Source organism: Echinops telfairi, unplaced genomic scaffold, assembly GCF_000313985.2.
Source record: "Echinops telfairi isolate 266 unplaced genomic scaffold, ASM31398v2 ScPeMD7_7406;HRSCAF=8444, whole genome shotgun sequence".
NCBI classification, from domain to species: domain Eukaryota; kingdom Metazoa; phylum Chordata; class Mammalia; order Afrosoricida; family Tenrecidae; genus Echinops; species Echinops telfairi.
The window spans coordinates 262,388-288,156 of record NW_022111306.1 but is presented as its reverse complement, the minus strand read 5'-3'; the positions used below and the strand labels follow the sequence as shown (position 1 = coordinate 288,156).

At 38.7% G+C, this 25,769-nt stretch overlaps 1 protein-coding gene across 1 annotated transcript in view; it reads left to right on the top strand.

Moving 5' to 3' along the window:
- Positions 1–4: 4 nt before the first annotated feature.
- The window catches only part of LRRK2 (leucine rich repeat kinase 2), a gene marked incomplete at its 5' end in the record, with an annotated part of 171,217 nt that continues 145,452 nt past the window's right edge, over positions 5–25,769 (top strand). The window contains 7 exons of the mRNA XM_045296388.1: positions 5–134; positions 418–503; positions 5,980–6,089; positions 11,961–12,049; positions 16,617–16,751; positions 20,863–20,997; positions 24,667–24,798. Of these exons, the coding sequence (XP_045152323.1) occupies positions 5–134; positions 418–503; positions 5,980–6,089; positions 11,961–12,049; positions 16,617–16,751; positions 20,863–20,997; positions 24,667–24,798 (817 nt within the window). The remainder of the gene's footprint in view (positions 135–417; positions 504–5,979; positions 6,090–11,960; positions 12,050–16,616; positions 16,752–20,862; positions 20,998–24,666; positions 24,799–25,769) is intronic.

The window sequence follows — 25,769 nt, the reverse complement described above, 5'->3', positions numbered from 1 at the left end:
GGGGTGCGAGGAGGAGGACGAGGAAACGCTGAAGAAGTTGCTAGTGAGGCTCAACAATGTCCAGGAAGGAACGCAGATAGAGACGCTGGTCCAGATCCTGGAGGACATGCTGGTGTTCACCTACACCGACCACGGTAACCACCACTCGACTCTACCCCTTCCTTTCCAAACTCTGCCCGGCCCTCGGCCCGTGCCCGTGCCCGTGCCCGTGCCCGTGGGGCTGCGCCGTCCAGATTTCCTGGCAAGTCTCAGGCTCCTACCCCTTCAGGTGGAAAGGAGCAGAGAAGTCCAGGAATGTTGGTAGCTCACTGCACCCCCCCCACTCCCACCCCCTGTCTCCTCTTGGGACTTAAAAGGGCTGCTGTAACTGACTTGTAATGGACTTTGCTTGCTTCCCGTCACCCCCTTCTTTTCCAGCCTCCAAGTTATTCCAAGGCAAAAATATCCACGTGCCTCTGTTGATCGTCCTGGACTCCTACATGAGAGTGGCGTGTGTGCAGCAGGTAAGACGTTTGTCCTCTCGCCGCCCACTCCCCCTTTCTGTTTGGAAAGGGATGCTGTCCTTCAGTATGATATACCCCGAGCGAGGGAGTTCCTGGTAACTTCTCCCATTCTGCTGGATGAGCTGGTAACCGTGATGATAAAGATGGGAGCCTTGTCAAATCTGTGATGTTAACACTCTAAACGTGTTCACTCGAATTCCTGAATGTCATGTAAAAGTGAGTTTGGAAAGTTGACTGGCAGGACGTGGATGGGGCTGGGCACCATAATAGTGGGTTGAGGGATATAGTTCTGTTATTGGCTAGATGAGTTCATCTGTAGGTCAAATTATTCTTAGGACCTTACCAAGACACAGCCGTATCTTCGCTATGATATCACCGTTCATAGTTTGGAAAGGGAAGTAATTAACACTATTAAAACACCAAAATGATTGGCAGAAGCTCACAGGGTTCAGAGATGTGAAAGTTTTTTAGTTTAAAGACTGTTAGATTGATTCATTGCCTTTTTAGCCCAAGTTTTACCTTGTAGTCTCTCGTACAAGTAAGTATGGTTTAGGATCCTCTACATATTTAAATTTACATTTTGTGAGTATTTTCATAGGACAGAATCTTTTAGAATCTGAGTTATCAGGAACTAAAAAAGCGGTGAAATATCGGGTATATTACAAACAGCGAAACCTGAGATGATAATGAAGAATAATTTACAGTCAAAAACAAATTACTGCCTAAGGTGATAACTTCCCTTTGAGATTTGGGGAACTGAAAACAGCTCAGTCCTAAATGGAAGCAGAATTTCATTTTGAACTTCATGGAGGGGCAGTCACAGAAATATGTTTGTTTTTCTACTTGAGAGGCTACCCAGAAGAAAGAATTCTCTCTCTCTAACTCTTTATTGATGTACTTGTGTCATATCACATGGTGTACTGGTATCTCTGTATCATCCATGTCTCGTCTGGGTAAACATATATTTAACTTATTTTGTATAAGAACATTGATATCTGGAATAAAAAATTCTGATTATTTTTCTTCCACTGTAAAATATTCTCCATCAGACTATTGAGTTCCAGGCTAATAATATTAAACAAAACCAAGAAAAACTGGAGGCATGATAAGGATGCTTGTTCTTTTAAGCACTGGAAGTCTGAGTCTCGTTCATGGAAAATGAGTCATGTTTCAGGGCCTGGCCCATTGTGCTTGCTGCTCGCCACCCACATATTCCCACAAGGCCTCTGAGTCCATGTGACTGGGCCTGGCGGCTGTGCTTCGTAGAGTCACCCTGTTCAGTACCCACCCAGGATGATAGGATTCTAGGTGGGCTTTTGTGTACAGGATCCAAAGAAGGACATGATAATTTGACATCCCAAGGGAACCTAAGCGTAAATACCATCTGATTCTTCACTTTAGAAACGTCCAAAGCTGAGGCTCTCTTTTCTGTAGCAGCTAGGAGTGCAATGCAATCCCCTAGCAGACCAAATATGTGGGAAAATAAGGAATTGTCTTCCACTTGATCATGGAATGGTTTACTACAGCATCGTGGAAGTCTGCAAAGGGCACCAGGCATATCATTTGATGCCACTGTCTTCTACAAATTTCACTGGATGAAATCCCTCACTAGAAATGCAAAGAGAGGAAGTGACTAGTGACAGCTAGTGACAGAGCTGATATTTAAATTCAAGTCTTCTCAGACCTTTAAAATCTCTTTCATCATACCATTACTGCTGCTGATTCTTGAAGAATTTTCATGACAGCTAGTAAGAAAGCACAATGGTTAGGTACAACCCTACTGGTCATGTTAGGCATGAGAACATTTGTCAGTTTTAAAAATCACTCATCTTATTAAAGGGGTCTCTGTATCCTTTCATCATAATCTTGACAACACTGAACTAAAGAGAAAATATCTTTTGTTTGTTTTACAAATTGTCTCCTCATGGGTTGTGTTATTTCTGGCTGTTGAGTTATTTGGAAGTGCAGAATGAAAGACTCTTGGGGATGAACTTGCAAAGTTAAGTTAAATGATTTCTCAAAAGCAAAACAAACCCCCTCCCCAAACTTTCAGAAGTCATTTAACCTCACGTTGTAGATTCTGAATTATTTTTTATTAATGCTATTTAGTATATGACAGTCTTTAGAGAATTGCTAGTTAGACTAGCCATCTGAAAGTTTCTTCTCTGATAGTCATCTGACAATTTTAACTTACTATCTGTGGACCTCAATTATATGTCTTATTTATCCACACAGTATCAAGCTTTATAGTGGGGTGGGGGGAGCAACATCAATAAAAGTGACTAAAGTTATCTTTAACAGTAAAGTCCTTCCCATTTAGCTTTTATTAAATGCTTGAAATTTCAGAATGATTGTAATAAAATGAAAGTACCAGTTTAGTTGCATTATAATTATGCAGGATGGAAATTTCTTTTTGAAAAGATAAGCTCCTAATTAAATAGATGAATGGATCAATGGTTATCTCTGCTTTGCTGCCAGACATTCTATTTAATCATAGAAGCTCCTTATAGACTGAAAGCTCAGTTGCCTGAAACTTCTTTGCAAGGCAATTACGGATGGCATTGCTTCACAAACAACTATGAAAACAAGTATCCTCCCTGAGTCAGCCTTGCAGGTTGAGAGAGTTTAGCCTCCAATGTTATTTTCTTAAACAGGGGAGGGGGTGGCGGGAAGTCTCCATGTATCTTACGGAAGCACCAAAATAGCCAGTTTCTATGACAGCTGAATTGTCAATGGCTGTTCAGCTTATGTGGAGGAGGAGGTCCTATTTAAATATAAGGTGAAAATAGCTGTCAGATGTTCACTTTTCAAGCAATTTAGAATTATTTAAAAGGAAGCTATGACAAAGTAAAGCAATTCATGCACAGTAGAGAAAAGACCCAGAAATAATGTTGTGAAGAGATATCTTGCATAATAATCTTTTATCGTGGTACCATACCCCTTGCTTACGTCTTGCTCATGGCCATAACCAAATGGTGTACACGGCACTAGGTGCCACTGTTCCCTATTAGGTGGACATCAGTTCTTTACCATGGCATGTAACTTCCCTCACCCTTCCGACTCCACTGACGCGTGTGTGTGTGTGTGTGTCCATCCTGCCTGGCAGTCAGCCCCGACCATTTCACGTCTCACTCCCCTCCCGGTGATCAGTTTTGCTGTTGTGGTGAGGGACCATTGTATTGATTCTAACCCTAGTGCTCCCACGCGCCCAGAACAAAACATTGCCCCACCTGCACCACGCTCGCAGCCATTGCTATGGTTCAGCGTGTTTTGGCAGCCACGGTATGGATCCACTGTGTTGAAGGTCTTCCCTGTTTCACTGACTCACACCTGCTACGGTGTCCTTCTCCAGGGATGGGCCGCTTCTGATAGCATCACAAAGTAAAGGCTACAAAGTTTCACCACCCTCCCTTTGAAGGAATATTATGAACGTGCTTCTTCTGAGGCAAATGTCTTCGCTCTTTGGTAGAACATGATGGAGTCAACACTCCGCACTGGCGCCGTCACCCAAAGGCTTCTTTTCGTCTGTTTTCCTTATTGATCAATTGCTGCATGTGTATCAGGTGTCTTAAGAGGTTCAATGTCCTTCTTACGTGTGATCAGATTTATAATTTACATGTGTAAGGTTTTTGAACTGTGGCTCAAATGTACCTTTTTACATTGTCATTCTCTGAGTAATTCTAGCTCACAACAAATCACCACTTCAGGATTTATATTGTGTTGGTACTCATAAGCTTCAAACTTAGTTAGACATATCTTAGATAAGACATATGTATGATATGAATTTTCTGTTTTTATATTTTCCCGTCTCTATCAAATATAGCTCTATGATAGAATAGAATGAACGAAAGATTCATTAAATTTAGAAAAGAGTATACAATGTAGAGAGGGGGTGTATTAGTCTGGGTACTTTGGAGAAACAAATCCACAGCAACTCACGTCTAAGAGAGAGTTTTATGTAAAGAAAATGTGCATCATGAAAACATCCCAACCCAATGCTGCCCAAGCCCACAAGTCCAACATTAACCCATTAACCCAGCACCAGTCCACAAAGTCCTCCACCTCACAAAACAGAGGCAATGATGCCGACTGCAGGAGGAAAGCTGAGTCAGTGAACGAACAAGCATCTCAGCACTAGCAGGGGTCTTCACACGGCTGCTCCAGCACCCAGGGCTGCATCAGGATAGGCCCATGTGGCTTCTCCTTGGGGATGTCTTGTAGGAAGTCAATCTTGCAAGCTGAAGCAGGGAACTGCTAAGGCAGCTGCACCCTGATGCGACCATCACAAAGCAAGAGGCCTGAGAACTAGAAAGGCGAGGCTCACCACCCATTTATCCCTCTGCCTTTCAATTAGCCCCACGTGATTATCTGCTAGGTTGGCACAATTAACTAACTCAGGGGGTTACATCTTATCTCCACTTTGGGAACAAAGGCTCATATCCCTTCCTCCTACACCCAGTGGGAGAGATCAACTCATTCAAATTGGCAACAAGTATAAATGGACCAACTGAAAATATGAAAAAGGCAATCGCATTTCATTTGAGAAAATAAGCAAGATAAGGGAGGATGTAATATATTCTAGAACTCATCAGCCCATATTTATATCTTCTAGAGAAACGATTCTATTGCAGAAGTGTACCTCCTCTGTCTACTCTAGTTCCAGTAACTATTGGTTAAGTGACCCTGGTGATTGAGTGGTAGCATTTCAGCCTTGCATTGCGGGAAACTTAGGTTTGCTACCCAGCCAATTGACTTCATGAGCAGACACCACCTGTTTTTCAGTGGATCTTGCAGGTTGCCGTGATGCTGATGCTAAATGGGCTTTAGTAGAACTCTCAGATGAAGATGGACTTCGAAGAAAGGCCTTAAAATTTACTTCCATAGTATCAATTAGTGAATGTGTACCACTGTCCCCATGTGAGACAGCACGTGTCAGGGGAATGTGATGGCAGTTAAAAACAACCACCATTCCCTTGTCACAGTTATTCTAGCTCTTTTACCTTAGGAATAGTAATTCCTAATAATAATTTACATGTTTGACACTAATGTCTCTAACTCCTTTTTTGCATTACAAAAAAGACTTCAGTTTTTCCTATAATTAAAATTGTACATATTTAGAAGATCTGTTATGTAGCTGTTATTTAAAACATATTAAATTAATATAGCCACTACAATTAGTCATTTTTCTAAGTCCCTAATTTTGGTCAATTATTATTTTAACTTAGATAGAGTCATATCTATCTAATTCATTATTCAGAAATGTTGTAATACTTTTGTATGGCTTTTTAGTATGATTTTGTACAAAGATAATTTCTAAGTTTATGGGTCACTTTGTTTCTTACTGTTTTAAATTACAGCTTTGCTTTAGAAGAGCTATTTAGACATTATTTGGTCACATGGCCTGTAAAAATGAAGAGATTCATGTTTGAATATATTTCAATAACATGCTTAAAAATGGTTTCTTGTTTTTCCTCAGGTGGGTTGGTCACTTTTATGCAAATTAATAGAAATATGCCCAGTTACAATGCAGAACTTAATGGGACCCCAGGATATTGGCCATGATTGGGAAGTCCTCGGTGTTCATCAGTAAGTATGACAGATGTGTAAAAATAACATGCATTGAGTAAATCTATGACTATTAAAATCTTTCCCTTAATATAGCATACATAAGTAAAATCTGTATTGCTATAAAAGCAGAAACTTTTAGGAAACAAAAATATCAAACAAATGAAGCAGTTGTTCTTAACATATCCTCCATCTAGGTCTATGTATTCTGAAGGCAGGGTTCCCATCTCTATGACTCTCACCCAAAGAATTCTGCAGGTTTTAATTTATTCCACTTCCAAATAACTGTCTTGGCTTCCCCGAGAGACTCAAATAGTGTTCCATTCAATGTTCTCTGGTTTTGGAAATAAAAAGGAATCTGAAGGTGTCAAGCTAAGGGCTGCAGGGCCTCCCAGTAATGACCTTTCCCCCATGAATATAGTTCTCAGATTTCTTAGAATGGCTTCATAATAAGTCCCTGTGATTGTGTTGTGAATGGCTTCATAATAAGTCCCTGTGATTGTGTTGTGGCTTTTGAGAAAATGTCATACTTACCTCTTTGGGATTCCCCCAAGCTGTCGCTATAATCTTCTGAGTTGCATTCTCTACCTTGAATGTATCTGGTCCAGCAGCAGTCCCCCCAGAAGCTATTGTTTTGCTTGATATTTTTTAAGTCACCCTAATGAAACAAAGTCAAGCTTTTTATTGAGAGAATTTGTTTGCAACCATCCACTGATTGCAGAAACTGCTTAACATTTTGTTTGGAATGAACTCATGCATGTATGAATTTGAACCTTAGTAAAAATACATTTGATTCACCCTCATGTTTGCAATGCAAAACCAGTCTGGTGAAACTTTTAAGAATATAGTTTTTTCTTTTACAAAAAGGAATATTGAATTTTCTTCCTCTATAACCAAACATTTGCATTTAAATTTAGAAGTGCATTATGTAATTGAATTACCAAAACTACCACTTGGGGTGAAAGGAAAGGTGTTAATTTAATACAGAATTAAAGAGAACTAAAGTGTTCTGTCAAGCAATCATGTTAATTACTTATTCAAGTTTTAAAATGCTTCCTCTAAATCTTAAGTGAAACTTATTACTAGTGAAGGAGAAAGATTATTATTAAAGTTGTATAAAAATAAAATTATATTGCATTTATATTGTATATATGGGTTAAGGTATCGATGTTGATGGCTATTTATGAAATCAAGCCAAGAAGACCTTATTTTTCATAGTATACCTTATAAAAAAGCACCATTCAACAAAGGAATGGGAATGGGAAAATTCATTTTCTAAGTAATTTAAAGCTTTATGATTTACAACTTTTAAATAGTACATTTATGTACATTCATACATATATATTTAGAGAGTTAAACGACAGCTTTCAAAGAGAAGAAAAAAAAGGAAATTACCTATCGGCACATCTGCACTGAAATCTTGATAGTTCTTTAACCAGCTATGTTTTTGTGGTTTGCAGCACAATAACTTCTAAATGACACCATTTCCTTATCCACAACTGATTAAGAAAAAGCAAATTCTGAACAAAAATGTATTTCAGAGAAAATCCTTGTTACAGTCAGCTTTTTAATATTTTAAAATATGTCTTAAAATTTATGTTTTTTATACATATCGGGGCTTTCATCTACCACAGTGAAGGAAACTGTGAATTTATGTTGCTTCCAAATGTATTTGCTTGTGAAGTATACATACTGTATTGACTAAAACCGCACTGCCATCAAGTCAGTTCCGACTCAGAGGGAGTCTGTAACTCTTTACGGAGGAGTCTCATCTTTCTCCTGAGGAATAGCTGGTTGGTTTTGAACTATCAGCCTGTGGTTGGCAGCCCAATGCGTACCCCATAACGCCAGCAGCGCTACATGCATATACTATATACAAAGCTGAATTTTAAACTTTATTGTTGACAAGTTATAGCCACGAGTCTGTTTATAAGTAAACATATCTGTGTGTGTATACTTTGACTCCTTTGATATATATCAAGGCTGACATTGTTCAGTTTTCAATACATACCAAAGATTGTATATTGAGAAGAAGTATATTTACAATGAACTTGTGTTCTCATTACCAAAGTCATTCTTGAAATTCTGAGTCAGTTTTAAAGAATATAGCACTGAATAAAAAAGTTTATGTAACTCACATCTATAATTTGTCATTGTAGCTTAAATATGCCTTGCTGAGCATTTCGAAGAAGCCCCAACACTTAGCCAATCTGTAACCCCAGGGAGTGTAAAACTCCCCTAGTCATGTGTTAGAACAAAGAATGCTACAAAGTCAATGGCATACACATTTCTTCAAATAGAGTCATTAAGTTAGTTACTCATGTACTTACTCATTCATACATCCTTTCTTCATCAAAGTATTTGTTATGCCTTTATGCCAGAAGAGAGAAAAACCTGGTACAGAGGGACTTTGTTTTGCAAGAGTCTCCAGCGTGGCTCACAGGGTTGAAATTTGACTTCTAGCCACACAGGAGCCCTCGTGGGGCAGTGGTCAAGCACGGACAGTGCGAACCCATCAGGTGGCACAGTAGCACAAAGGCCTGGCCGTTCACTTCCATAAAGGTTACCATCAAGGAAGCTAGCTCTCTGGCGCAGTTCTGCTCTGTAACACGTGTAACACTGGCTAGTACAAGACCCATGGAAGAAATGATGACCTGAAGAGAAAATGCCAGAAGACAAAGTAAAATATTATCATGAAATGCACAAGGGCTAGAGTTAGAAAACCAAGAAAAAGAACACGCTAAGCATATCTTTTCTTTTAAAACATTTTATTAGGGGCTCATACAACTGTTATCGCAATCCATACACACATCAATTGTGTAAAGCACATTTGTACATCATTCTCAAAACATTTTCTCTCCACTTAAATCCCCGACATTAGGTCCTCATTTTTCCCCTCCCTCCCCGCTCCCCCCTCCCTAATGAGCCCTTGATAGTTTATAAATTGGTATTTTGTCATATCTTGCCCTGTCCGACGTCTCCCTTCACCTACTTTTCAGTAGTCTGTCCCCCAGGGAGGAGGTCACATATAGTATTCCTTGTAATTGGTTCCCTCTTTCCTACCCATTCTCCCTCTACCCTCCCTGTTTCGCCACTCACACCACTGGCCCTGTAGGGATCATCCGCCCTGGATTCCCTGTATTTTTCAATTCCTGTCTGTACCAGTGTACATCCTCTGGTCTAGCCAGACTTGCAAGGTCAAATTCGAGTCATAGTAGTGGGAGCGGGGAGGAAACATTTAGGAACTAGAGGAAAGTTGTATTTTTCATCATTGTTACATCGCACCCTGACTGGGTCGTCTCCTCCCCAAACCCCTCTGCAAGGGGATCTTCAGTGGCCTACTGCTGGGCTTTGGGTCTCCATTCCGCACTCTCAAACTTCGAGCGGCAATATTAAAAGAGTCTATGGACCCACGAGTGAATGAAGCAGAAGCGTTCAAAGAAGATGGGAAGAATACACTGAGTACCAAAAAAACAAGTTGATATTTAACCATTTCAAGAGGTGGTTCATGAGCAAGAACTAGTGTTACTCCAAAAAGTTCAACCTGCTCTGAAAGAATTAGCTAAGAACAAGGTTCCTGGACTTGATGGAATATCAATAGAAATGTTTCAACAAGCCGACGAAGCACTGGAAGCACTCACTAGTTTATCCCAGGAAACTTGGAAGACAACTATTTGGACAGCTGACTGGAAGCGATCCATATTTGTACCCATTCCAAAGAAAGGTGTTCCAAAAGAAGGCACAAATTATAGAACAATATCACTTATATCACATGCAAGTAAATTTTTGTTGAAGATCATCCAACAAAAGCTGCAGCAGTACATTGACAGGTATCTTGCATAGGTTCATGCTGTACTCAGAATAGGACGTGGACCAAGAGATGCCGATGTCAGATGGATTTTGGCTGAAAGCAAAGAATACCAGAAAGATGTTTACTTGTCTTATGGAGTACACCAAAGCATTCAACTGTATGGATCATAACAAATTATGGATAGCTTTGAGAAGAATGGAATTTCTAGAATACCTAATTGTGCTCATGTGAAACCTGTACAAGGATCAGGGACCAGTGGGGCAAAAGAAACAAGGGTGGTGGTGGTGGGGGAATATTGCATAATTTAAAATCAGGAAATGTATGCATCAGGGTTGTATCCTCTTACCATCTTAATCAGTCTGTATGATTGCATAGTTAATTGGTTACTTACTTAATTACCTGATTATTTGATTAATTACTTACTTGATTACTTAATCAATCTGTATGCTGAGCAAATCATCAGAGAAGTTGGATTAGTATAGGAAGAAGAACGCAGCATCAAGATGGGAGAAAGGCTTACAAACAACCTACAATATGTAGATGACACAATCTTGCTTGCTGACAGTGAGGAGGACTTCAAACACTTGCTGATGAAAATATAGGTCTGATTGCAACCATCAGTATGGATTATAACTCAATGTAAAGCAAACAAAATTCCTTATAACTGGGCCAATAGGTAACTTCATGATAAATAGAGAAAACATGGAAGTTGTCAAGGATTTTGTCTTGCTTGGGATCTGCAATCAATGTTCATGGAAGCAGCGTCAAATAATACATTACACTGCATATATCTGCTACACAAAGCTTCTTTAAAGTGTGGAAAAGCTAGGATGTTACTTTGAGGACTACAGTGTGCCTGACCCAAGCCATGATATTTTCAGTTGCCTCATATACATATGAAAGTTGAAAATTTAATAGAGAAGGCTCAAGAATTTGAAGTACAGTGCTGGTGAAGAATGTTGAAGATACCATGGACTGCCAGCTGAACAACAACTCTGTCTTGGAAGGAGGATCGCCAGAATTCCCCCTAGAGACAGAGATGGCGAGACTCCGTATCACATACTATGGACGTGTTGTTAGGAGAGAGCAGTCCCTGGACCATACATACTTGGTAAGGTAGAAGGGCATCAAAACAGATGATGGCACTTGGCGAAATAGATCAACACAGTGGCTGCAACAATGGGCTCAAATATAAACCAACTGTAAACATGGCACAGGACCAGCTGTGCTTAGTTCTGTTGTAGATAGGGTCTCCGTGAGTCACAAGTGACTGGCTACCACCTAAGACTAATGAGAGCAACCAAGAAGGGATCACTTAGTGCACTCCTGTCCAAATGGGAGCCATGCAACAAGTGTCTTGAAGCTAAGTGAAGCTCTGGATGCCTTCGGATGTTTCCTATCTGTATTTTATTTTAAATCATTTTATTGGGGGCTCGTACAACTCTTATCACAATCCATCCATCCATCCATTGTGTCAAGCATATTTGTACATTTGTTGCCATCATCGTTCCTCTACGTATACTTTCTATTTGATCCCTTGGTATCAGCTCCTCATTTCCCCCCTCCCTCCCTTCTTCCCCCTCCCTCATGAATCCTTGATAATTTATAAATTATTATTATTTTGTCATGTCTTACCCTGTCTGACGTCTCCCTTCACCCACTTTTCTGCTGTCCGTCCCCCAGAGAGGAGGTTATATGTAGATCTTTGTAATCAGTTCCCCCTTTCTATCCCACTTTCTCTCCACCCTCTCTCTGTATTTTAATACATCAACATGCATAAGATTATTTATGAGTTATAGCACATAAGAGTGAGCTTGGTTGCTTTAATATTTTGAACAAATTGTTAGACTGTTTAATAATTGATCTTGGAAATGAAGGGGAAAGTTAACTGAAATTAAAACTTTTATTGAGACTCATAATGATTCTCTTAATTTTCATAAGCCTGACTCAGGTTTGAGGGGCCAAAATAAATCATGAACTTCACGATCATTAAATGTAATAATACTAAAAAATATGAGAAAATTTAAATAAGGAAACCTCTGAGTATGATACTTTATTTCTATTTCTGTTTTTAATTATAGACTGATTCTTAAAATGTTAACTGTTCACAACGCCAATGTAAACCTGTCAACAGTTGGACTGAAGGCCTTAGATCTTCTCCTTACGTCAGGTAAAAAACCACATATACACTGTAGTTTCTAATATTTACTCAACGTTAAAAAGTGAAATCATTTAAACTGTGTTTGAATATTCTCAAATATCATGGCATCCAAACCCAATTCCATTGTCCCTGGAATTGAATTTCAGTCAATTCTGACTTATAGCAACACTATGGGATAGAGTAGAACCACCTCACAGGATTTCCACGGCTCTGCATCTTTTTAAAGAAAACTTTCATTGTGAGTTGGGGGATCTCTTATGGAGAAAATCAGTTTTCTATTATACGATTTATTCTCCTAAAGCAGATTGCCACATCTTTCTCTCATGGACCATCTGGTTGGTTTGAACTAGTCCACCGGGGCTCTTGATCATACCATAATGGAATCTAAAAGTTAATGATTTCTGGACATTTTTGTTTGTAATTTTTCTCCTTATATTTTATCTGTATGCTTTTTGTCTCAGAAATGCTATACAATATCTTGGCGTTAAACATAGCTCCCAAATCTGTATTTCTAGCCTCATCTGCTTTCCTCAAATCTGCTCTCACATCCCACATTCTCACTAGCTTGTTGATCGTGCATGTCCTATCACTATTATAGATTGTATTATACATACTTCTATATAAGGTGTTCTGTATTTCCCAGGACATGATATAATAGTAATGCTTTGAAAGTATGTATCATCTCTTCTTGAGTTCTTAGTATTTGTGAGTCACAGTAGAATGGTTCATGTGGTTCCGTGGAGTTAAAACCTAATCTCCAAAAGGAAGGCAGGCTTGGGTGCAGTGGGCTGAGTATTGGGCTGCTCTTGACAGTGTTGGGCGTTTAAACCCACCATCTGCTTTGCAGGAGAGAGCGGAGATCCTCTGCTCTCGGGAAGAAACCCCAAGGAGCAGTTTCACTCCGTTGTTTAGGGTCACTACGAGTTAGAATGGACTCGATGGGAGTGAATTGTTTTTTCTTTTCTATAGGGTATCGATGAATCCGAATTGCTCCTATGAGGGTGGGTGGTTGTTTTTGAATCTTAGAAACACCCCTTAAGATAGGTTTTATTAAACCTCTGTTCTCTTCTTGAGTGACGCTGGTGCACAGTGAGGTTGCCTCAGCCAGTATGTGGTGGGACGAGGCCCTGATTCCCAATGTCAGTATTTTTCTTTGAGGCGACATCAACCTGGAAGATAATGGGCCTGAAAACAGAGAATCTAGGCATGGTGCAATAATTGTGATTATTGCGCTATGACAGACACTTGCTGTCATGTGTTTCTGAGAACAAAGGCTTCTCACAAGAAGGCTAATCTTGAAGGATAAAAAGGGGTTTCCTCCAAAAATGGAGAAGGGCATGGTAGGTTGAGGGAATGGCATGTATAGAATTGAAGAGACCTGGAAAGATAGCATAGCAGAGGCTGGGCATATGGGTGGCAAGGTTTGAATGCTCCCATTGGTTCTGAAAAAGACTATAAGAGAAAAGGAAAGGGTTAAAGAAGGTGTGTTAGGCCAGGTTGCCTAGAGAAACAAATTTGTGACACTCGTATATGTGTAAGAGGAAGCTTTATATCAAAAAGTAATTATATATCAAGTAAACATCCCAGCCCAGTCCTCCAACTCAAGTCTGATACGAGTCCATGGTAGTCACATGCAATGATGCAGAATGCAGGAATAGCATAGGCCAGTGGATGCAAAGTCTTGTGAATCCAAAGGCAGTGGCTGTGGGAGCTCTTGGAGTGACTGGACAGAAGGAAGGTGAAGACCAGGGGCGAGGGGGAGGTTCCCAGGAACCTTCTTATGAGAAGGCCACGCCCACAAGGAGGCACCATCAGGCTGCGACCTGATTGGCAGGTTGAATACCACCCCTACATTTTTTACATAGCTTCAAGTTGACATGCAATTATGTAACTACCACAGAGGGGAATTTCATTACTGCCTCTTATTAAAATACTTAATGGTCTGTAGTAACTAGTCTCAACCAGAATTCATTTTAACTTATTCTTGAGGGCCTTTCTTTTTCTCTCACTTCTGGTGCATTCCTCATTCAGTAATGAATGGGAATATGTGCGTTTTGTGAATTTGGAATGCATTGAATTCTGGAATCTCTTGAAGTCAGCAGCGAGCAGACAAGAAATTTGGCATATGTTTTGAAAAGATGTTTTAATTTCTCCAATATATCATTCAGAATTTGAGCCAATATGGAAGTGTTTAATGCATTTTAAAGTTCATCTCAGGTAATCATTGGTGGTTGTTTATGGATGATTTTTATTTTCTGGCTTAATCATTGACTTAGTTGGAACCCTGGTGGTGTAGTGGTTAAGCGTAGGCTGAGATGCACAAGGTCAGCTGTTTGAAACTACTCTAAGGAAACAGGACTTTCCACTTCTGTGAAGAGTCAGTTTCAGAAACTCAGGGGCAGTTCTGCCGTATCCCATAGGTCTCTATCAGTTGGCATCAACTCAGTGGCAGTGAGTTTTGAGTTTTTAATAGTTATTGGACTCAATATTTTTCTGGATACTAGAGAATTCTAAAACATATGAGGTAACATTACTACAATATAAAATTGCATAGTCACTGTTCAATGTAACTTTTGGTAATGATGTAAATGTTGTTTATCTGTGCTGTACAATCCCTATAGCTATTGAACATTTGAAATGTGACTAATGGAGTGAGGAACTGAATTTTCATGTTAGTAATTGACAATTAAATTTCAATAGCTTCATGTGACTTGCAACCAATGAATTGGATGCATAGGTAGTTATTTTAATTAAAGAAATGCTTGTACTTTTGTGAAAAAATCTATTGTAATATGAATATGAAGAAGGTCATTATAGGAAGATAGAGGAAAGAGCAGCTAAATTTACCTATAGATTTGTGTATAGACATGAACTGCCTAAATTATAATTTTTCCTTTTATTGTTTATTTAACTCTTTGGCTTGTTTAACTTTTCTGCTCTCTGTTGTCTTAACTCTAAAGTGACGAGGATTAAATACATCACCGTGAAGTGCTTCAAACTATGTCTGGCACATGTTATGTGCTATAAAGAGGTTTGCTAGTACTACCACTCCTATTTTGGTAGTATTGTTTTTAGTGCTAGAATAGGCGAAATTTGCACTAGTTCTTGAATTATTGTATCTTTGGTGGATAGCATGGTGGGGTATGTATAGAGATTACTAACTCATGTCCCAGAAAGATGAGATTCTCCGCCCATAACGACTTAAAGTCTTGGAAGGTCAAAGGGGGCAGTTCTGCTCGGTAGTACAGGGTCATGGTAAGTTGGAATCAACTTGATGACAGAGAACTTTGGGGTTTGGTATACAAAAGGCAAGGGCATTCAAGGTAGAGGAGAGAGCTAGTGGACATGCAAAGAGATATCCCAAGAATGTGTTTAGTGATGAGCTCTGAGTTTACTTTGATTGGAGTTAAAGCAATCACGAAGGATACGAGGTTGATAAAACATGTGTAGTCAGTTTACGAAGGGTATTGTTTGTCAGACTTACTAATCTGAGAAAAGCTAAGACAATTTAAGGATTAGAGTTGTAGGATTACATTTGTGTTTTAGAAATACAGTGCAGGGAATGAACTAGTTAGGTAGACATTTGGGCTAAGTGTAGCAGTAAGTGCATTCCAGGTATGAATGATGAGGATCTGAATCCTATGGGAATACAGGGACCTGAAAAGGAAATTTTTGAACCATTTAGATGATAGACTTAAAAGACTTCATTGTGAATTTATTTATTTGTTGGACAGAAAGTAATGCGAGGAAAGATGGAAGATGACCCAGTAGTTCCTCTATTGGATAACTGTTTTGATGTTGACGATGCTTTCATTGAGTAAATAGGTCTTGATGTCATAATGGGTTACAAGTTCTGCTGCTAACCACCAGGTCAGGATTGCAAACCCACTGGAAGCATTGAAAGAAAGATGAGGCTTTCTCTTCATGTCAAGGGTTACCGTCTTTGAAACCCACAGGAGCAGGTCTACCTTGTCCTATGTGGTCACTATGAGTTGGAACTGACATGATGGCAGGGAATTTTTGAGTTAGATCATCGACTAAAGGAACCCTGGTATCATAGTGAAATAGGTGTTGGGCTGTTGACTACAAAATCAGCCATTCAAACCCACCAGCAGCATTGAAAGAGAAAGATGAGGATTTTACCATAAAGGTTTACAGTCTCAGAAACCCAAAGGCACAGTTCTACTGTGCTCTTACAGGGTTGCTTTGAGTCAGAATCACCTCAATGGTGATGTTGTTTTTGTTTTGGTTGACCATTGACTAAGAACTAGAGTAGGATAGGTTTAGGATGCCCATGGAATGGACAGTCAGATGGTATTGCTTAAGAGGCAGAGCAAAATACGTTTCTGGAATTTAGGGCAAGAGAATGAGGGCAGTGAGGTTGATTTGGAATCATAGTAAAATGAATTGGAAATTTAGCTCATTCAGAAAGATTGCTAGCTTGATAAGCTTAACATCTGGGGGTGATTAAGTGGCTTATGATAAAGAAAATTACAAACCATTCATACTCTGCATGTAAAAAATCAACACGTTAAATGTTAAAACAGTTGTTTACTTATGGGTTATGTTCTCTTAGGTAAAATAACTTTGCTGATATTGGATGAAGAGAGTGATATTTTCTTGCTGATTTTTGATGCCATGCGCACATTTCCAGCCAATGATGAAGTCCAAAAGCTTGGATGCAAAGCTTTACATGTGCTCTTCGAGAGAGGTATTTAAAACTGTGGAATTCTTTATTTTGCATGCAGATACAAGAGTAAAGAACTGAAAAGCAAAAGCAAACTACAATTCTCGTAATGAAAAGTTATTTTAAATTGTACCATTTATTAAAAATGGAGCTGTCGGTCAAAGGTACTTAATGGGGTAAAATCAGAAATATTATGTGCTTTTGTAGGGAGACTTTCATTCATGACTTATAAATCATGCTGTTGTACTAGATTTTCTTCTATTGCTTGACAAGGCAGAGGTTCATTTTGAAAATTAGATATGTGGGAGGTAAGAAAGCAAAAAGAAAACTGTGATGCATAGCACAGGTTAAATTTGGTTTTATGGTGTTGAGTCATCATCAGGGATTTTAGAAATTGCTGAAGGCTCTGTAATTGTCAGTTGGTTGGAAGCTTTGTTTCCCTTGTGGCTTGATGAGGAAGTGGAGGCTTAGTGAGGTGCAAGGAGCAACTTGCCCAAGGGTACACAGCTAGTTATAGTGCAGTTCAGTCACCACTGTGAACCCTTTTTGCGTCATTGTATGAGCTAATTGTGCTTAGGATAAGAATGACTTCGCAGTGGGGGGATGAGTCAATCAGGGTGCATTTGAGCACCAATGAATCATGCAATATTCCTCTGATCCCTAAGGCTTCCCCATCCCCCACTATCATGACCCCAGTGCTGCTTCCCACTCTGGACTGGACAGGAGCACGTACATAGGTACAGGCAAGAGATAAAGCTCACGACACACGGAACCCAGGAACAGGAATGGGAATAGTGATACCAAGGGATGGAAGGGATGAATAGGTGGGGAGGAAGGGGGTACTGATCACAATGAATGGCACATAACTAACCACACCCCCCCATCCAGGGGGAAGAACAACAGAAACCAGAGGGGAAGGGAGACAGTCGTTGGGGTGAGATATGAAAATAATAGCAATGTATAATCTATCAAGGGGCCATGAGAGTGGGGAAGAGGGAGGGGAGAAAAAGAGGAGCTGGCCTCAAGGGCTCAATAGAAAGCAAATGTCTAGAAAAGAATGATGGCAATATATGTACTAATATGTTGGATATAATTGGTGTATGGATTGTAACAAGAGTTGTAAGAGCTCCCAATAAAATTATCTAAACAAAAAAAAGAATGACTTACTTATGGGGCCCATGAGTCTGCAATAGCTACTACTTTAGTTTGTAGCAGAGTCAGGAATGGGATGTCGTTCTTGTTAGTTGCATTTGAATCATCTTAGTTTCATGATGACCTTATGCTCAACAGGGAAAACTCTGCCATCTCTGTGGTCGTTGGCATTTTAAGTAATAGGATAGATCACCCAATGATGTTTCCATCTCTGTCCTATTCAAGAAAGACTTAAAACGGTTTATGTTATTGTGAGTAGGTGCCCTCAAATCAATTCCATTCATAGAAATGTGACAGAGTAAACACTGCCTAAACAATTCAAATCCTTATATGTTATAATCATAGGCTATAATCTTTATGGGAACAGATCATGAGGTCTTTTTCCTGTAGAGCTAGTGGTTGAGCTCACAACCTTTGACAGCGTAGAGAGAAGTCTAGTAAGGAAAAGATGAATGAGGAATTGAGGGGAGGGGGACTAATATGAAGCTAGGTTAAATTTGCTACCTAAAGTCTATGTATTTGCAAAGGGGTGCACCAGGAATTGGAGTATTATGCCAGATAAAGAGGGAAACAATTATTGATTAGAGTTCTGTGAGATAAAAAGAAACCCATTAAGGCAACTGGTCTCATGGGAGACTTCAGAAAATACTTCCATGTGTTTCTCTAGATGAGAGGATGAAATAAACATATCTTCCAAGGAATTCAAAGTGCGCTTCAGTTAAAGCAGTTCTGGGAAGAGTCACAACAGTGTGGACCTGGTCCCCAGCTCTCAGGCTCAATGAAAAGGAGAAAATGTTGTGAGAAACGATGTACAAATGCGCTTTACACAAGTGATGTGTGTATGGATTGGGATAACAGTTGTATGAGCCCCTAATACAATGTTAAAAAAACAAAAAACAAAAAAAATAAATAAATAAAAAATTAAATAAATAAATAAAAATAAAAAATAAAATAAAGAAAAGGAGTTTCCCATGGGAAAGAAACGGACGGCTGCGTGTCCTTGGGGCTATCTTCTAGCAATGCTACTTCGTACAATAACACTTTTGATAAGCTCCAAATAGAACTCGACTCTCCATGTTCTGGCAGGACATAGAGGACTGATCTGCTGGGTGGCAGTGCAGGGAAAATTCATATTTGCAGAGGAAGGGCTGACATCACTTTGTCACCAGCATTGTGGGGACACTCTAGTTCAGTGGTTCTCAACCTTCCTAATGCTGTGACCCTTTAATACAGTTCCTCACATTGTGGTGACCCCCCCCCAACCATAAAATTGTTTTCATTGTTACTTCATCACTGTCATTTTGCTGCTGTTATGAATCAGGCGACCCCTGTGAAAGGGTCGTTCCACCCCAAAAGGGGTCACGACCCACAGGTTGAGAACCACTGGACTAGGACTTGTGGCGATGGCCCACAAGAATGTAAAAAGAAATCGTATTAAAGAAAAACTTATGCAGTGCTTGGAATATTATAATAGAGAGTGGAAACCATTCTGATTTCCCCTGGAGAAGCAATGTACCCAATTTTCAGTGGCAACTGTGAAAGTTAATTCTTTTAAATTTGAAAGTGTGCTTGTGAAAATTGTTCCATAAAAGAAAATTTCATGAGATCCCTCATTTATTTATTTATTTTAAGCATTTTATTGGGAGATTTTACAGATATCATAACTTTCCATAGTTCAATCACTTCGAGCAGTATTGTACAATTGCTACCACAAGCAGTTTCAAAACATTTTCTTTCTTCTTGCACTCCTTGATATCAGCTCTCCAAAATCCCCTCCCTCCCCCACCACATTTTATGCTATATTCTATGGAAAAATTATCATGAAATTTCAGAAAATAACAAAATGCACTGCATTTCCAACATTTTTGTTAATGCCCTTCTCAGACAAGATAAACCAGATTTAATATCTTGCTTTTGAAGTTTCCAATTATTAAAATTACTCCAAGTAGAATTCATTGCTTTGAAAAAAAGGCTTAGGAGAATTACCAAATTTTTCTATATTTAAAGGAAATCATGAATAACAGAATACTTAGTCTGATTTCTTGTCATTTGCTGAAGTTCATGTCTTTTGAATGGATACTTTCCAGTTAGCAAAGTTGTTTACTAATCAATTCCTCCCTTTTAACTATTATAACAGCCACATGTTGATACTCTTGGGTAGATATTGGGCTGCTAATCTTAAGATGAGCAGTTCAAACCTTCCAGCTACTATGCTGGAGAAAGATGATGCTGTCTGGTCTCATACATATTTATAATCTGGGGAACTTTCTATAGGGTCGCTATGAGTTGGAATTAGCTTGATGGAAGTAGGTTTGGCTTCTGTTTTTTTTTTTATTTCATTATTACAATTTGTTTACTTTTGGTCTGTAACATTTTTATTGACTGTTCAGTTTTCTCTAGAATCTCCCAAATCAAGTTGTAAATAATTTTGATGTTCTCTCTTTTTGCTCAATTTAATATATATATATTTCATATCATTTCATAGTTCATTCATGCCAAGGAGAATTGTACGATTGCCACCACCATCAGTTTTGAAACATTGTTTTTCTTTTTATTTATTTGTTTTTAATTAAACCATTTTTTAAGCATTATTTTTCTGTCTGGGCTCCTTGACATCCCTTGCATCCCCTCTCCTTTTGGTGACTAACATTTTTGCATTTTAAAGTATTTGGGTGATTAATTTGGGTCAAAAGGAGTCTTGTAGTACAATGGTTAAGTGCTCAGCTACTCACCACGATTTTGGAAGTTCAAACCCCATGTTGCTCTGAGGATGAGGAAGAATGACCTGGTGAACTGTTAGAGCCATGAAATCTTGTGGGACAGTTACTCTCTCCTGTGGGTAGCTGTGAGTATGAAATAACTTGATGACATATGTATGTGTATTGAAATTTCTGTCTTACAGTGATCATAAATACTATATTTGTGAATAATCAAAATTCATAAAAATTTTAAAGTTAATCAATATTTGTTATTCCACTTTTAGTTTCAGAAGAGCAACTAACTGAATTTATTGAGAACAAAGATTATATGATATTACTGGATGCTTTGAAAAATTTTAAAGACGAAGAAGAAATTGTATTTAATGTCCTTCACTGCTTACATTCTCTAGCAGTTCCTTGTAAGTAGCTCACATGTTCAGCGGGGCTTCAGAATGCTTGGGGAATAATGGCATTAAGAGATCATGGAGTTTTCCCCACAACTTTGTGAAGCCCTCTCCTATGATCTCCTTTGTATAAGTAAACTAGAATATATTTCTTTTTAAACCTGTTCTTAAATATCTTCCCCCTGCCCAATAATTAGAACCAAGTTTTATTTGCTCATTTTCTGCATTTGAAATATTCTTTGATGACATCCTTAGCTTGAGATTCTTTGCCACAGTCCTAATGACCACGCAACCGCAGTTTTCTTTCTCTGTCAATTGTGCAGAGGTCTGCCCCACTCCCTTGGTTTCTGGTTGTTATCAAGCTGAATTAGATTGACTTGGTGTTTAGCACAAAAGGCCTCCACTACCTTGACATCTATAGGCTCATCACAGTTGGTGCAAGCACACAAAGACAGGCTTCGTGCCTGGCTAAGGTTTTGGCAGTTCCCTGGATTCCATGTGCTAGCCATCATGGACGGGGGGCGGTCTTCAACACCTCTCGTGAAGCAGTGTTAATGGCATTACACCTCCAGTAGCAGGCCTTCCTTGGCCATTGTATAGGTCCTGAAAGGCCACATGTAGGATTTCAACTTTCTTGTGATAGTCACATAGCATTTTGGTGATCCCTTGAAATCTACCTGCTTTCCCACCAAGAGAGGACAATGAAGCCTGTGATAGCAGGAACTCAGTGGGACTGCCTTGTTTTCTGGGTATAGCGAGATTTTCCTTTGGCAGGGTGTAGTCTTACTACCTTCTTTCTATAGCTCTCTATTAGGGTAAATGATTTAAGTTTTCCTTTCTGATAGATTTATGGTGTATGCAGACTCTGGCATTCACAGGTTTGATTATACAAAAATACTAAAAAATATTCTATTTGCCACCCATCCACTTCACACTGCGAAAGGGTCACTTTTGACTCTTAATAATTCTATCGGACACAATGGAAGTGCCTCTTTGGGTTTCTCGGACTATAACTCTTTACAAGAGCAGTTAGCCTCATCTTTCTCCCTGAGAGCACCTTATAGATTTGAACTGTCAACCTCGAAGTTGACAACCCAGCACTTACCCCACTGTGCCACCATGACTTCTTATGTATGCTCTAAGTCATTGTTAATGGACTCAAAGAATGCTTCAGATTCTGCTTCTTTTTAAAGAATACATTAACATTTGGTATTGCACACATTACCTATTTGAGGCTTGTACATAATATCCATATGAGTCATCTAATAATTGTTTTCTACTTGGAGCCCATAGGTAGTGTACTGGAAAGTGCTTGACTAATAGCTAAATGGTGGATGGTTCAAACTTTCCTAGAAGTGCCTTGGGAGACAGTTCTGGCAATCTGCCTTCACAATCTTCAAAAATTTATGAAGCAGTTCTACCCAGACAGGGTCACCATGATTCAGAGTCTGCTCAATGGCACTTAACAAAAACACTAACATGTTTAATCCTCACATCTGTGAAGTTGTTGTAAGGATTAAGGAGTAAATAATTTGAAGTACAGTACTTAAAATGCAATATGTGATCTTTGACTCTTAATAGTGTATTAGTTTCCTAAGGCTGCTGTACCAAAGCTATCATGAATCTGGTGTCTGAAGATAACAAAATTTTATTTCCCCACATCCCTGTAAGCTAGAGGACCTTAGGACCTTGTTTTCTCTGAAGCCTGTAAGGTAGAATCTTTTCTTGCCTTTTCTAGCCATTGGTAGTTGCCAACAATTCTTGGCCTTCTTTGACTTGCACCATCATCACTCCAATCTCTGCCTCCATCTTCACAAGGCTATATCTCCTTCTAGCATCTATGTCTGCCCCTTGCTTCCTACATGGACACTGATAATGTCTCATTTGGTCCCACCCTAGTCCAGTATGACCTCATCTTAACTTCATTCTATCTTCAAAACCCTGATTCTGAATTACCATCAACTTCCCACCTAATGCTGCTTAAAACTTAAAAGATCATGATTTCACGGAGATGCTATTTGATCCACAACAGTTTTGTGACATAAGATGTTGTTAGTACACATATAGTATATAATATATATTATATAGGATATTCATTTATGTAACTTCATTATAAGTTTTATGGGAATCGGAAACATTTCAGTGAAACAGTGCAAAAATCCACAACCCTTATCAAAAAATGTCCTTACTTTGTAATCTTTATAAAATGCAATGTTTTCATATCCACAGGAAATTAAACATTGAAAGTAGGTGGAAGTGGACTATAATAGAGCATGGGTATTCTTTTAAATTTCTCTGAGTAATCCCGTGCCAACAGCCTGAATATAGTCTTCAGTTTACTTTCCTTTGGCGATAGTTCTTTATTTATTTTTGGTTGGCTGTTTTTTGGAATTCATTGTTTCCCACTCACATCTGACATCACTGCAATTGAAATGTGTTGGTTCAGAATGTAAAGGTCAAAGAAAGTGACAGCTAAAAACAAGAAGTCAAAAGCTTTAAACATTGATTATGATGGGGGGAAAAAACACAAAAACTTTGCATTTTGCTCTTAAAGAAAACCCTGCTGGCTACTCTGAATAAAATGAGCTCTCGGAGCAAAGTGGTTGCACATTGGGCTGCTAACTGCAAGGTCAGCAGTTGCAAACCATTAGTCGCTCAGTAGGAGAAAGACGGCTCTTTCTACTTTTGTAAAGAATTGCTATCTTAGAAACTACTCTGCCCTGTAGGGTCCTATGAATTGTCATCGATTTGATGGCAGTGAGCTTATGTTTTTTGTATTCTGAATAAAAGCAGGTGATTGTTTTGAACGGCCATTTCTTTTTATTATTACAACCTTGAAATTATAATTAATGTATCCTTATATAACCTAGATATTACAAATAAGTATATTTTAGGTAAATCAATTGTTAGGTTTGGCTACATTGAAGAAGAAAGAACAAAAGGTTTTATAGATTAAAAAAATAATATTCAATGCTTTTTTCAGAATTTTAAATAAGTTTTCTCCATATGGGTTCATTCTCTGTATTCCTTATAACCCGTGCATGCTTTTCTCTCCTTTCTCCATGTGTTTGTCGCTTATTCACATAGTTTAGTCTTAATGCCTTTTCTATTTCCCCTCGCCTCCTCCTCTTTTTTTGCTCCCTGTCAGTCCCAGATCCTTCAGGGAATTTCATTCTGCTGCCTCCTACTCTGACTGCTTGTCTATTGCCTTTCTGGATAGGAAATAGACCATAGCAGATTTTCCTAATATGTGACATGGATTTGATTTTTCTTCTGCCAGTTTAAGGAAAAAGAGCACTATAAAAGTCATTATCCAATGGATAGCTCCTTATTAGGATACTGGCCCACGTATTTGAAAATTGTAGTGCAGGCAGTCTATCTTTAGACTTACACTCTGAATTTTACCTGAATTTTTCTTAAAAATTTAAGCCCCACCAAAAATAATAATAGTTATGTAGGAAATGATGTGCTAGGGAATATAATGTTAAGACAAGTCCTAACATACGTAAGAAACAACATAGACTTTTTTTTTGGTATCAGTTTGACAAAACTTGATCTTTAAAATGAGAAAACAGCGATTATGTTGCCATGTGTTTACAATCTGTAGAAGATGTGGTTATGTAAAGGTTAAATGGAGAGAAATAATTATTACCCTGTTGATAATTATGCTTTTCTTAAATTTAGGCAACAATGTTGAAGTCCTCATGAGTGGCAATATCAGGTGTTATAATATTGTGGTCGAAGCTATGAAGGCATTTCCTAGTAATGAACAAATTCAAGAAGTCAGTTGCTGCTTGCTCCATAGGCTTACTTTAGGTGAGCTATGATTCTTGTTTAATGTTTTGCCATAGTCTATATGATGTAAACAGACATAGTTCATGTATGTTAGATGTTAACAGATCAGTAGTATATTAATATATAATCCACGGGAATGTGTTATAATACTAAACTGGCTTTTCATATTTTAAAATGGGATTTAAAAGAGAATAACAAAACAAAAATGTCATGAACGAAAGAAGACTCATAACTTTATATTAAGAAGAGGTAATTACATGTATTTTATTTTCAGGGCCATGTGTCAAAGACTAATGTATAATATTTAATCATAAGACAGGAAGCATAATTTATGTAGAAGACATGCAGACAGGGTAACAATAACCCAACCCCCATGAAGTGTCGTTACGTGCATTATCAGTAATGTTGCAGCCAACTTGGGTTCCTTTGCATACTCTTTCCATTCAGAGGCTCATCCTCTCCTGAATTTTGTGTTTATAAATCTTTAGCTTTCTAAATAGAGTTTTACTACATTTGAATGTCTCCTTAAACAAAATTGTTAGAAATTGCTTATTTCATTTCATAAAACATTAACTTATATTGAAAGCTCTTTTCAGAAAATTAGTTTTGTTGTGTGTCCATTCATTTGTAGTAAATATTGCAAGAATCATAAATATTTTTATATGTAGTTCTAAGTATGAGGAAATGGCATGGGGGCCACATTTGAGTCCTCTGGCTACACGGGGAAGGAGAATCCACTTCCACACTAGCCCGTAGCTGATTGTTACAAGGTGAAAGTCAGACATGTTCCCACCTTACAACTTCCTTTAACCTTTTCTGATACCAACTGCCCCTCCGCTGGTATTGCTAATCTGTTGAAATGGCTGTAGAGAACTCAGAGACAGTATCCCTGATTAGGGGGTTAACATGGGGAAGTTAGCAGTTCATGTCAAGTCGGACAACACTAAGGGGGCAGTGTTTTGTCCATAGCAAGGCACTTCTTTTTTTTTTTT